The 13,876-nt window shown below is 59.6% G+C and overlaps 1 protein-coding gene across 1 annotated transcript in view; it reads right to left on the bottom strand.

Moving 5' to 3' along the window:
- LOC113404952 (PH and SEC7 domain-containing protein 1-like) overlaps window positions 1-13,876 on the bottom strand; it is a 28,981-nt gene that overhangs the window by 8,337 nt on the left and 6,768 nt on the right. The window contains exons 2-5 of the mRNA XM_026656619.2: window positions 7,703-8,862; window positions 2,374-2,452; window positions 1,472-1,925; window positions 123-302 (exon numbers count right to left, since the gene is read on the bottom strand). Of these exons, the coding sequence (XP_026512404.1) occupies window positions 123-302; window positions 1,472-1,925; window positions 2,374-2,452; window positions 7,703-8,704 (1,715 nt within the window). The 5' untranslated portion in view covers window positions 8,705-8,862. The remainder of the gene's footprint in view (window positions 1-122; window positions 303-1,471; window positions 1,926-2,373; window positions 2,453-7,702; window positions 8,863-13,876) is intronic.

Below are 13,876 nucleotides of genomic sequence, written 5' to 3'. Positions count from 1 at the left end.
GGGCACTGTGGGGAGTGGGGCAGGGCGCTGGCTGTGGGGGGAGCTCCTGGCTACTCTAGCCCTCCCAGCGGGGGCACTCCAGAACACCGTCCATCTTGCCCGAAACGTCACTTAAATCCTACTTCTTCCTGAGGTAGGAGGCCACCTGCGACCTCTTGAAGCCGTCCAAGTGGTAGAGCCGCGCTGCCAGCCGCTGAGCGGCCCCCTGGTCCCCAGAGGCCCCGTTGGCAAGCAGGGCCCCGTCGGGCTGCGGCACTTCCAGATCTCCTGGCTTCTCCCCTGCGTCCTCCTGCTTGGGACACCTGAGGGGGCGGATGGAGGTGTCAGAAGCAGGGGGGGCCCCCTCCCATCACTCCCCTCCCCATGGCTGAGTCCAGCCTTCTCCTGCAGCAGCCTGCTGCTGGGGGGGGAGGGCACTGGCTCCATGTGCCAGGCTGCAAGGCCCAGCTCTGTCCACCCCCCACCCGCTGAGCCTTAGGGGTCTAGCTCAGGCAGTGTAAGTGACGCATGGGGCCTTGTGATCTGCCCCTCTGTGCGCAGCGTTCAGACACGAGTCTGTGGATAAGTAAGGATAAGAGTCCTACTACTGCTGCTGCTGCCTCAGAGTGCTCTTCGTTAGCTCACGGGGCAAAGGCTGCAGTTCAGAGAGCGAACGAAGCTGGCTTCTCATTCTGCTTCCCCATTAGGAGTGAGCAAACCCTATATCAACTCATGTGTGCGTCAGAGAGGGGGGTAAGGCTGGGGAGGAGCCCATGTCTGCAGTCATAGAATCATAGAATATCAGGGTTGGAAGGGACCTCAGGAGGTCATCTAGTCCAACCCCCTGCTCAAAGCAGGACCAACCCCAACTAAATCATCCCAGCCAGGGTCTGGGGAGGGACGGATCGAGGGGAGGGTTTGGGGAGGGATGGATTGAGGGGGGTCTGGGGAGGGACAGATCGAGGGGAGGTTGGGAGGGGGAGTTGGGGGAGGGACGGATCGAGGGGATCTGGGGATGGATGGATCGAGGGGGGTTCTGGGGAGGGACAGATCAAGGGGGGGTCTGGGGAGGGATGGATTGAGGGAGGTCTGGGGAGGGACGGATCGAGGGGGGTCTGAGGAGGGACGGATCGGAGAGGTTTGGGGAGGGATGGATTGAGGGGGGTCTGGGGAGGGACAGATCAGGGGAGGTCGGGGGGGTCGGGTGAGGGATGGATCGAGGGGGGGGTCTGGGGAGGGACGGATCGAGGGGGGGACTGGGGAGGGATGGATAGATAGATGGACGGACGGATAGCAGGTTCCATTAGCTCTCAGCTATCTCTACCCTCTCGGAGTGCTCACCAAATGGCTGCCAGCTCTCATCTCAGGTGCCCTCACAGTGCAAAGCTCAGCTCAGCACCGGCGCCTAACCACAGCTGGAGGATGTCGTGGCTGCCTGAGTCCCGTGACCTCCCGCCTGGTTCCCCGTGGCCCGACTCGTGAGCTGGCTTACCCCGGGGTGGGCTCCGGCCTGCCTTCCTCCCCCAGCACAGGCTCATCTCCAGGCATGGGGGGTAGTTCCTCCATCTCCTGCCCCTGCGCCGTGCTGCCCGGCTTCCCCTCCACTGCGTCGAGCGACTCAGCCGGGGACTCGGCCGCAGTGACTTCCCCTCGCGGGCAGGAAGTGCTCCGGGACGCCTTTGCCACCAGGCAGGGGGGCGCCAGGCTGTCATGGTCAGGGGCTGCCAGCTCCAAATCCGCCTCCTGGTGCTGAGCTGGTTCCGCGGTGTGCTGCGGGGAGGCCTCGGGGCTCCAGCTGCCTCCGCCTGGAGAGGGACTCGGAGGCTGGAGCTCGCAGGGGCTGGGGTGGTCCCAGTCTTCGGTGTGCAGCAGGGTCGATACCATGGAGGTGCTGGAAGCCGAAAACAGCAAGCCGCCCTCCCCCTGGTCCAGAGCACCACTGAGATCTGTGGGGGCAGTCCAGTTACCAATGGCCCCAGCACAGCCCCCCCCCCCCCCCACTGCTGTGGCCCCAGCCAGCCTCCTGCCCGTGATATGGGGCCAGACCCCTGCTGGCGTGGCAGGACAGATGGGGTGGGGGCAGGACAGAGTGGGAGTAGGGGGCAGGCAGATGTGATGTCCCTTTCTTTTCCATAGAATATGACGGACCCCGCACTTTAAGCATGGCACACAGGCCTGGCCCGACTGGCTCAGACCCAGGGTCCACCCAGTGCAGTGTCGTCTGGGTCAGCGGCAGCACCAGCTGCTGCAGAGAGGCACAGGAACCAGCAGCAGCAGGTGGGGTACGGTCTGCCCCCCACATTTGGTCTCACAGCCAGCCCCCCCACCCCCTATAGGCCAGGGAGGAGCGATCGCAGAACAGCCGTCTCGTCCCCGAATGGTCCCAGGACTCACCCGACTCCGCGCTGCACAGGACAACCGGGGGGCGGCAGATGGCTCCATCCGCCAGCTGGTCGGGGGGGCGGCCCGGGGCCTGGAGAAAAAGCAAAGACACATTAGAAAATCCGCAGGAGCCCAAGAACTGCCGGGAACAGAGCGGAGGCCAGGGAATCGACTGGTAAGGCCAGGCAGGGCTGCTCTGATACAGCCTGGCCTCCTGCTCAACGCAGGTGGACAATCCAGCCCAGGACACCCAGATTGTAGAAAGAGATGCCCAATCTCCATTGCAAAATGCCAAGTGAGGGAAAATCCACCCCATCCCCTGGTCTGCTTAATCCTCCTCCCTGGAAACAACATGCACTGGCCCTTCCGGCCCACGCTCCTGGCCCCGACCGTGGCCGGCACCAGCAACTGTCGCAGAAACAGCAAAACTTCCACAATAACCGACTGAAATCACCGACCCTGAAGGGAAGTTTCTGCCAGGCCCTGTTAATGAGTGGCTGGCTCACACCCTGATGCAGGAGGGTTTATAACAGGACTGAAGGTAACCAAGCCTGATTTGCTGCTGAGCCTCTTTTGTTTCTGATCTCTTGTGGCAGGGAGTTCCACAGGTTAACTAGGCACTGTGTGTGCTTTTCATTCGCTGCCTTTAACACTCATCGATTGTCCCCTGGCAGGGGCATTACACAATAGGGCAGGTCCTGCTGTTCTCCCCATCTCTCTCTCACTCTATTTTACAGCTCTCTGCCATCTCCCTTCTTCTTCTCCTCTCTAAACCAACAGCCCAGCCCTTGCCCGTCTCTGTTTCTGCTCTGGCCTTTTTGGTGACAGGCTGACCTGACCCCAGCTGACCCACAGGGCTGGATGGGAGCTGAGCAGAAATCACAGTATCCGGGTATTTCAACATCGGTTTTGCTCCTGAATCGGCACGGAAGGCAAAAATACTGACATTTTTTTGCAGAATGAAAAGGTCAGAAAAAAGTCAATTCAGAAATGCAGGAACATTTTGGGTCGGTTCAACATTCAACCACATCTGTCTATGGAGCCACGGTGCCTCATGGGAGTTATAGTTCTGGTACCTCTTATTCAATTGTGCTGGATGGGTGGGGCTCGCTGGCTGGACTACATTGCCCAGAATGCACCTGCACTCATATGATTCCTATGCTACAGCATGTGGTTCAGAGGTGAGACCATGATGCATCATGGGAGATGTAGTTCATCCAGGGAATCTGGCACATAGGGAGAAATGGGACATACAGTGCCTGGCACAACAGAGGGCCTGGTCTGTGACTGGGACACCTAAGCACTACCGTAATACCTCTAATAGCAGTAAAAAAGTACAGCGCCTAGCACAATGGGGTCCTGGTACATGGTTGGGGTGCCTAGGTGCTACCGCAATACCTCTAATAGCAATAGACAAGTACAGTGCCTAGCACAGAGGGGTGCTAGTCTGTGAGTGGGGCCCCGAAGGGTTATGGTTACACAAACACGACCAGTCCTGGTGGGAGTGGTGAGAACCGGCTCTGAGGAACTCCTCCCCCCGCTAGCAATCCGGGGTCAGTAACAGCTTAGGGGATGTGTCTGGTTTCGACACCCGCGGGTTTAACCCAGCAGCATCCTGTAGACTGACAGACTCTGGGCAGCGTCATCTCAGCCTCACACTGGGATCTGACCTCCAGAGGCGCTCAGTGCCCACTGCTCCCCTTGGCTGAGAACCAGGCCCCCGAACCAAGTGACCCCAAAAGCAGTGCTGGCCCTCGCCCGAGGGACCCTCCCTCCCCAGCCCCACCCCATCGCCCCAGCCTCAGCACCCCAACTCTGATCGTCACCCCCCCAGTCACTGCAATGGCAGGAAAGCCAACACAGGAGCTACCCCAAGCTTCTCCTGCCACCCCCAGCAGCCCCCAAAGCCGGGTGCTGCTCTTGGGAAATATTCCAGAAATGTGCGTCAGACCCGCCCCCCCCGGCCCCCCCCCTGCCCTGGCAGGATGGCTGACCCCCCCCCCCCCCCCCCCCCCCGGCAAAGCCTGACGCATCAGCCCAGCTGCCTCATCCCCAGCCCAACCCCACGCTGGAGACTGGCCAGGTGCCAAGCCACCGCTGCAAACAATCCACAGGAAGGCGCATGCTGAGCAGTACCCTGTTGGAGCCAGGCTCCAGCCACGCCAGGCCAGTTTTAAAAATAGAGCCCTGGCCCGAGGGCTTGGGGCGGGGCAGGGCTCCCCGGCCCCTAGCATTTCCTGCCCTGCTCCTGGCCCAACAGGCCTAGCGATCAGGGCCCTCGATGGAGCTGAGGTCAGAATTCAGCCCAGGCAAGCAGCGTGTCAGGGGCTGCCCCACAGTGCCGGTGCTGAGGGGTTGGCCCAAACCCCATTCCTTGGCTCGGTTTCCCCTCGCACTGGTTTGACACACTAAACAGGCCTTAGGGTAGGTGTAAATGGCCCCCTCAGGCTCCCGCCTCTGCAATGGCCTCCCCAGCTGGTGTAGAGCCCTGCCCCAAGGGCCATAGGGGGCGGATTGGGGGCATGGCTGGGTCACCCTGCGTTGTGGCTATTCCCTGCCCCCAGGGCACATAGGGGGCAGTTCGGGGGCATGGCCGGGGCACCCTGCGCTGTGGCTATTCCCTGCCCCCCAGGGCCATGGGGAGGTTGGGGGCGTGGCTGGGGAGCCCTGCGCTGTGGCTGTTCCCTGCCGCCCAGGGCCCACAGTGGGCAGATCAGGGGCGTGGCTGGGGCACCCTGCGCTGTGTCTGTTCTCTGCCCTCTAGAATCCATGAGGGGGGGAATGGGGGCGTGGCTGGGGCGTGCTGCACTGAGTCTGTTCTTTACCCCTAGGGCTCATTGGATGCTATGAAAAACAGATCATGAGTTGGAGGAGCCCGGAGGTAGCGCTAACTGACCCCAGGGGCTGGGCAGGTCCCTACATGGCCCCAGAACCTACCTGGGGATTACAGTGGACAAGAAGCTGGATATGAGTCGACAGTGTGCCCTTGTTGCCAAGAAGGCTAACGGCACATTGGGCTGTATAACTAGGGGCATTGCCAGCAGATCGAGGGAAGTGATTATTCCCCTCTATTCGGCATTGGTGAGGCCTCATCTGGAGTATTGTGTCCAGTTTTGGTCCCCCCACTACAAGAAGGATGTGGACAAATTGGAGAGGGCCCAGCAGAGGGCAACGAAAATGATCAGGGGGCTGGGGCATATGACTTATGAGGAGAGGCTGAGGGAACTGGGATTGTTTAGTCTGCGGAAGAGAAGAGTGAGGGGGGATTTGATAGCTGCTTTCAACTACCTGAAGGGGGGTTCCAAAGAGGATGGATCTAGACTGTTCTCAGTGGTAGCAGATGACAGAACAAGGAGTAATGGTCTCAAGTTGCAATGGGGGCGGTTTAGGTTGGATATCAGGAAACACTATTTCACTAGGAGGGTGGTGAAGCACTGGAATGGGTTACCTAGGGAGGTGGTGGAATCTCCTTCCTTAGAGGTTTTTAAGGTCAGGCTTGACAAAGCCCTGGCTGGGATGAGTTAGTTGGTGTTGGTCCTGCTTTGAGCAGGGGGTTGGACTAGATACCTCCTGAGGTCCCTTCCAACCCTGAGATTCTATGATTCTATGAAGTTCAAAGGGGGCCAAACACCCGCTTAACCTCCCCACCCCCCTCTACAGAGTAATTGCGAATTCGGTCCCATTGACTCCCATTGGAGCTAGAGAGGAAAAATAGCTCTCAGAGCCACCCCTGTAATCCGGAGTCACTCCGCTCAACTCCCTGGCAGTGACGCTGGATTGACACTGGCCTAGCTGAGTGATCCCTGCGACTGCGTTAGCCTCACCCGCTCCTATGTTTGTATTACCCCCCGCCCCCATCCTGCCTGTCAGAAGGCTCTGGGCGGCCCATGCAGGGCAGAAAACGGGCACCTGGCACGGCCGCCCTCCCAGCATGTGGCCTTGCAGAGCTCAGGCCCGAGGCCACGGTGAGGAGCTGGATGGCGGCAGCACAGCAACCCATTTGATTGGTCCTGCAAAACCCAGGAGGAGGATGCCTGCTCTTGAGCACCCCCTACTGGCACCTTCTCTATTCACCATTTACCTGTATACAGCCACAGAATGCCCCTGTACTGTGGCAAAGAAAGCCACTGACAGGAGGAGAGGTAAGGGGGTGTGGGCTGAAGTGGCCTGCCCTCCACATTACTCAAACTGAGCTCTCATCTAGCACCTCCCAGCAGTTGATCTCCAAGGAGGTCAGCGGCGTCAGCCACACTTCACAAGTGGGGAAACTGAGGCACAGCAAGGGGCCATCAAAGTTATGCAGCAGCAGAGCTGGGGCTCCCAAGTCCCAGTGTGGTGCTCTGTCTGCTAGGCCACGCTGCTTTCCACCTTCTCAGCAGGGACGTTACTCCAGCCTGCTTCCCTCGCAGGCTGGTGAGCTTGTGTGCGCCCGAGGGAGTTCAGACCCACGGCGTAGTTTTACACCCAGTTTATATTCCCATTCCCCAGAGCACAGGGCCCGTCCTCTCTCTTCCACCAGTGTCAATCAGGAGTCATGCCACAGAAAGCAAGGGGGTGACACCAGTGCAAGTGAGAGGGGACGCAGCCCCCAAGGAATCCACACCCTGCAGCAGCACCAGTGTCTGCATGGATGCTGCTGTTCACACCCCACGTGAGCACGAGTGTGAGGGCAATGCCATGGCCTGGTCTGTGAATACAATCGTGGGAGATGCACGAGCGAATCCATGTGCAAAGTGGCTGCTCCCATCCCAGGGGCCAGGCCCTGGAGCTGGTCCCAGAACGTGGTTTGATTGTGCTGGCTCCTGTCCAGGGCGCCCTGGAGCACTGCATCTTGGGACATGTAGTTCCTACGGGCCACGCCTCCAAATTACTGAGGCTGTCTACACCCAAGACGCGACCGCAGCACGCTGCCTAAGCCAAGGGGAGGGCTTTTCCCGCCGCTGGAGGTAATTCACCTCCCACCAGACCCCTGGCAGCCTGGTTTGCTAGGCTTACGCAGAGCAGGGGAAATAATTCCCTCTGGTGCCGTTCCAAGGCCAGGGTTATGCAGTGGGTCGGATTGGATGGGCTGAGGGGGGTCAATACTGCAGATCAGTACGGACCCAGGCGGGCACAGCCCCTTTGTGCCCCCCCCATCTCACAGCTCCACAGTGCCGGGAGTGGATCCACAGCACATGCTGGGCAGGCCAAGGGGGGCTTTCTCTAAACGGAGATCACTCAGGTTGGCCTGAGAGGGTGGGGTAAGCGGGGGAGACATGGGCCGTCCCTCCACTAAGCCCCTCCCTCCAGCCTGGCCACCAGAGGAGGTTGACAAAGGGCGAATGGGCTGCTCGCTTCTTACCTCCGGGTCCTCAGCCATTGAGCAGGCCCCGTCGATGTCCCGTTCCGTGATCACCAAGGGGGCCCAGGTGCTGCAGTGCATCGTGTAGGCGGGGAAATCGCACGACGTCTCATCCTTGGCTCCCGGTTCGGTCGCCTCAGCGAAGGGGCACGAGAGCTCTTCTTCCTCCTGCTGGCCACCTGACACCGGCTCGCCCTGGGGAGCCCCATCGGCCTCATCGCTGGAACCAGCGCGGTCCCCCTCGGCGGCGCTCCAAAAGGCAGGGCCGTCAGAGGGGCTGGGCCCTGCGGGACCCGGGCTCTCCTGGAAGAGCGGGTTGTTGTAGAAGAGGCACTGCTCTTCCTCCTCCTCCCCCTCGGACGACCAGCTCTCCTCCTCCTGCCTCGCCAGGCCGGCCTCTTGCCCGTCATCGCTGTCACTGGCCGCGGTGGCTCTTTCGTCCAGCGGCTCCCAGGAGATGGGCAAGCCCTGTGCAGCCGGGGCGCGGCTCAGTGCGTCCTCAGGGCCCCGGGACCAGCTGCTTAGCTCAGCGACAGGCTCTTCTTGCTTCTCCAGCTCCCCTTGCAGGTCCAGCACGCACAGCTGAGCTTGGAGGATCCCGGACCAGAACAGTGCTTGGGCAGCGTCATTCTTCCCCTCGTCCTGAGCATTCGGGTTCTCTGCTGGAGGGGGTGGAGATTCCACTGCAGGGATCTCTGAACCAAGTGCGTTCCCCACGGCGCACAGCATCTCTCCACCCCCCAGGCCAGCAAATTCTTCCGTAGACGTCTCGCAGTCCCTGGCAGTGACTTCCAAGGAGCAGCTGCCAACACCGTGGCCCTCCGGGCCCGAGGGGGACTGGGCGTACAAGGCACTGCCCGGGTCTGTGTAATTATCGGAGAACACAATCGCATCTTGAATCCTAAAGAGGCTTTCTCCAGGCCTACATCCTGGAGCTTCTGCGGCATAAGAAGCCAGGAGGTCCATGGGCTCCGTGTGGCTGGAAGGGCCGTCTGGATCCATGTCACCGTCCACCAGGAACCACGCACCGTGGTTGCCGACGCGCCTAACTTTGCTTTGAAAGGTCCAGTTAAGCCAAGGTGGGCTCTTCTCCCATCTTGTTTGCTAAGCAGTGAGCAGCCGGCTCTCTAGAGAGGCTCCCCATGGCACTCGGGTCTACCCTGGAGCAAAGGAGGGCAAGCAAACAAAACCACAAGTTAACGTTCAACGAAATGGGCTGGAAATGGGCATGTTAGACAACCCCAGAAAAGGACAATGCAAGCCGCTGGGGGTGAGAGACGCTGCAACCCGGCCCAGGAATTACGAGCGATACTGAAAGCAGGGAAATCCACCTGGAGGTCACAGGGTTTGTACGGTACATGGTGGTGACAATTTATTTATCACACCAGGCGCCCAGACACATGGGGGGCGCAGCAGACAAACGTGAGCAGAACAGAACGAGTTTTTTTTTTTTCTGTTTGGTCAGTAGTGTCTGCCGACGTCAAGGGCTGCATGAGAAATTCATTTTTAAAGGAAGTGGTTCAATTCCTAGCTGTGCCACTGGCCTGGGTGACCTTGGATAGGTCATGGCCCCGCCTCACACCTCAGTTTCCCCATCTGGACATTGATACTGAGTTCCTTTGGAAAAGAGGAAAAGAGCTAGGAATTGGCAGCACTCAGAGTGTAGGCTAGTGACTAGGGCACGCGCTTGGGAGACTTGCGTTCTAATCCCAGCTCTGCAACTAACTCTCTGGGTGACTATGGCCCTGCTCCGTGCCTCAGTTTCCCCATCTGTAAAATGGGGATAATGACACCGGCCTGCATTGAAGTGCTCAGACGAGGAGTGTTATCTGTCACGCTTCTGGCCCCCACAGTGCGCTCAACACTGTACCACACAGGGAGAAAGGACAGCCCCCCAGAGCGTAGAAGCTACAAAGAAATGTGTAGTACACGTGGAGGGGGAATGCCTGGTGTCTGGGCTAAGGATGGAGATCACCCTGGTGCAGGACTGCACAAAGCCTATATGCTACTTTGCAGGACTTCAGTCCCGCCAGTCTTGGTTTAAAAATTGTCCGTGATGGAGAATCCACCGTGACCCTGGGTAAATCGTTCCCATGGTTAATTACTCTCACCATTAAAAATTTACACCTTATTTCCAGTCTGTATTTGTCTAGCTTCAACTTCCAACCCTTGCATGATGTGAGACCTTCCCCTGCTAGACTGAAGAGCCCAGTATTAAATATTTGTTCCCTGATAGACAGTGATCAAGTCCCCTTAACTTTCTCTTTGTTAAGCTAAATAGATGGAGCTCCTTGAGTCTCTCACGCTCAGGCACGTTTTCTAATCCTTTAATCATTCTCGTGGTTCTTCTCTGACCCCTCTCCAATTTATCAACATCCTTCCTGAATTGGGGACACCAGAACTGGACACATGATCCCAGCAACGGTCGGTCGCACCAGGGCCAAATACAGAGGGAAAATAAGCACTCTGCTCCTACCCGAGATTCCTGTACACACCTGGGATCACATTTGCCCTTTTGGCCCCTGCGTCGCACCTGCAGGCCTGAGTCCCTGAAGTCCGCAGAGTTCTCCCATCCCTGAAGCTGGCCCTATGCGCCAGCCCTCAGACACACAGATACCTCTGACCTAGTGTCCGTGGGCTCCATTTCTGCTCGCCCCGTATCACTAAGAGCTAGCTAGAGAGCAGCCCACAGAGGGGCCCGAGCTGCAGGGCCGCACACGCGGGCCCGCACGCGCACACTCAAATGCTGGGCGAGCGACCACAATTGCAGAGCCCAAGCCGGAAGAGTGTTACACTCAGCCACAGCATTTCCGGTGCCTGCTTGATGCATGTGAAGTCCCAGCTTACGCGGCTAAGCAGAGACATATGGGACTGACACAGTCACGTAGAAAAGATCCCCATAACTGAATGCTCCAGCTTGCTAATCTATAGCATTAAAAACCACTACCCCAGAGGAATTCTGTTATTAGCACTTGTGTCCTGGTCATCTGTATTAGGGCAGCGTCTGGAGCCCCCTCGTGGAACATGGTCCCGGTGTGCTGGGTGCTGTACAAACACAGAGCGCTTGGAGCCCCCAGCCAAGATTGCAGCGCTGCCAATGCTTAAGCCAGGCTTGTGATTTTCAGGGTGTCTCTAACCTGCCTGGTGAGTGCCACGAGCACTGGGCTACTGGCTCTTCTGGGGTCTCGCTCACTCCTATGACCTGACCAGAAATTCCATCCTGGGTCTGAGAAGCTGCATGGCCAAAGTTTAATCAAAACCGTTACGTTCCTGCGAAAAGGCTGGGTGCTGGCAAAGAACCCGTTCTCCCGCAGGCTCGCTGCTCCATAAAGCTCCCGCTCCTGGAGTCATGGGAGCACATCAGAATTGCAGCATTTGGGAAACTAACACAGGTTGGGCAGGCCTAGCTGTGCAGCCAATGAGACAGCTCAGCACAGGGAGAGAGTCGCCTCTGGATGCTGGCACTTCACTTGGGGCCACTGCTCCCCACCCCAGCTCTGGAAGAGGAACAATGCCGTGGATTCAGCAAGGCTGAGAGTGGATGGGGATAGATAGATAGATAGATAGATAGATAGATAGATAGATACGGGGTTTTATGGGGATAGATAGATAGATAGATAAAGTGGATGGAGATGGATAGATGATAAATCTCCCAGAAGTGGTAAGTATGGGCTGGGGGGGCTGGATGGTTAGATAAGAGGCAGTATGGTCCAATAACTAGAGCACTGACTGGGGAGTCAGGACTCCTGGGATCCTTTCCTGGCTCTGTCACTGACTCCCTTTGTCACTTCGGTGCATTCCTTGCCCCTCTCTTTGCCTCAGTTTCCCCATCAGCACAATGAGGGCACTGAGCGTGAAGGGGTGTGAGGCTGGGTGGAAAGCCAGAGTTCACGGTCACTGGAGGGAGCGAACCAACCCCCCCCAAGCAGCCGACCAAAAATGTGTCTGGCTTCCCTTCTCTGTGTCTCTCTGTCTGCTTCTGGGGGCTGTCTGTCCAGGTGCCCTCAGGCCCAATTTCCAAGGTGCTGACTCCTGCTAACGTCCATGGGCGTCATGAGTGCCCAGCCTTGCTTGTGCGTCCATGTCTGTCTGTGTGTCTGTCTGCGGAGGGGTGTGTGTGTGTGTAAGTGTCTGTGTCTCTGTTTGCATGGCTGAGTCTGTGTGTCTGTACAGGTGCTGGGAGCAGCTAGCCCGGGCAGCATGGCCATGGCGGCAGTGGCGACAGCAGGAGCTAGCCACCTGAGCCCAGACCCGGGGCAGGCGGCCTGGACCTTGAGTGGCTAACCTGAGCCGCCCCCTGCTATTGTTAGCTGGGCTAGAGTGTGGCTGGTTCCCCAGGCTGGGCAGCTCACTGCCAGCTGGACTGTGACAGCCCCGGCCAGCTGTGGGTCTGGGTATGTCTGGTGGGGGGGTGTCTGTCTGTGTGTGCGTCTGTCTGTCCCTCTCTCTGCCCCTGTGTGAGTCTTGTCCTGCCCCACACCCGGCTGAGCAGGACCAGCGGAGGAACAGATGCCCCATTCATAGGCAGGGACACGGCTCCACCAGCCTCCTCCCATCCTTCCTGAGTCGTGTCACAGCCATAAGCGCCGGGGAGGGGGGGCAAGCAGTGCTGGGGGGGGAGCCCCCTGGATCCCCTTCCCCCCCACACACTCCCTGCTGGGGTCCCCACAACTCGCTCCAAGCTCCCCCCATGCTCCTGCCAGGACTTTCCCCTCCAAGCCAAGCGACCCTGGCACCTTCCCCAGCCAACTCCCACTGGCTCCCGGCCCAGCAGCCCCCGCCAGAGGCACCTACCAGGGGCTTCTCTCTGCGCTGGGGAGCGGGCCAGCCCCTGGGACGGGGGGAGCCTGGGGAGACCTGCCCATCCTTGCTGGCTCCGGGCAGCTGGGGGAAGCGCCGGCTCTCTCCTCCCTCCCCCCCCCCCCGCCGCATTCGCTCTGCTGCTGTCACTTGCCTGCACACTTCCTGCCCACAGGGTTTAGAAACGGGGGGGTGGGGGGGAGGAGAGCGCCCCCCCCCTCCGCAGCCAGGTCCAGGCCCTCCTGGCCTCCCACTGCTGGCTAAGCTAAGGGCATGCAAACAGCTGCACAGATGGGGGGGCATGACCCCCTCCCTGCCCCACCTCCCACAGCCAAGCCCGCAGCCCTGGGGCAGGCCATAGGGCTGGTTGGGGGGGGAATTCTGCGTTACCTCCCCCACGCTGCTGACACACTCTTCTCGGCAGCTTCCGGCACGTTTGGTTGCAGCCCTGGAGCAGCGGGGCGCTGAGAGGTGCAGATGCAGTTGGGGGGGGGGGTCCCTCTCCCAGCACTGGCACTGGCCCCCACCTCCCCAGGGGGGCGTCCCAAGGTGGGAGTGGGGCCTGCTGTTTGGCCAGCCCTGGAAGTTCCAGCCTCATGGCTCAGACCCCACCCCACCCCCAGCGATCAGAAGATTCCCACCTCCCCCCTCCAAAAAATTGCAACATTAAAAAAAAATCAAGCCATGGTTTGCGGCTGGGCTAAATCCCCCCCCGCCCCCCCCGCGCCCTGCGCATTGGCGTCACTTCTCACAAGGACCCAGTGGGCGAGAGGATTTCGGGCAGAATGGGGCGGAGCTGGGGGACCCATTGTGGCCAGGCGCTGTACAAACACCCAGTGAGTGCAGTCCCTGCCCAGAGAGCGCCCAGCTGAGCGCCATGCCAGCGGGTGAGTTTGGCACCTGGGCAGCTCATCTAGGGGCCATGGGGAGGGGAATCATTAACCCCTGCTAAGCCCGGCTGCATTCAGCCAGTGACCTGTGGGTGAACAGCTCCAGCCCCCAGAACCGCCAATGCACCACGGCTGCTCACTGAGGCGAGGCTGGTTAAATTCCACCTGGGTGCGCCCCCAGGCAGGGTCTGCCCCCAGCTCTGGCTCCAGCACGCCCTGCAATCCCGCGCCCCACCTGGCTCTGAGAGGAACAACTCCTGGCAATCAAATAGCAACAGCCAAACTGCAGCAGCCAGGGCCGGTTCTAGGCACCAGCAAAACAAGCTGGTGCTTGGGGCGGCACATTTTTAGGGGCGGCATGTCCGGCGCCAGAATGCCGCCCCTAAAAATGTGCCCCGGCCGCCCTAGCTCACCTCCGCTGCTGCTGCCGCTCGCGCGCCGCTACTCGCCCTCCCTCCCAGGCTCTCAAACCTGGGAGGGAGGG

This window comes from Terrapene carolina, unplaced genomic scaffold (assembly GCF_002925995.2).
Source record: "Terrapene carolina triunguis isolate 2854851 unplaced genomic scaffold, T_m_triunguis-2.0 Scaffold49, whole genome shotgun sequence".
NCBI lineage: Eukaryota > Metazoa > Chordata > Testudines > Emydidae > Terrapene > Terrapene triunguis.
Note: the sequence above shows the minus strand (reverse complement) of the source record. Positions and strands in the feature narration are given on the sequence as shown.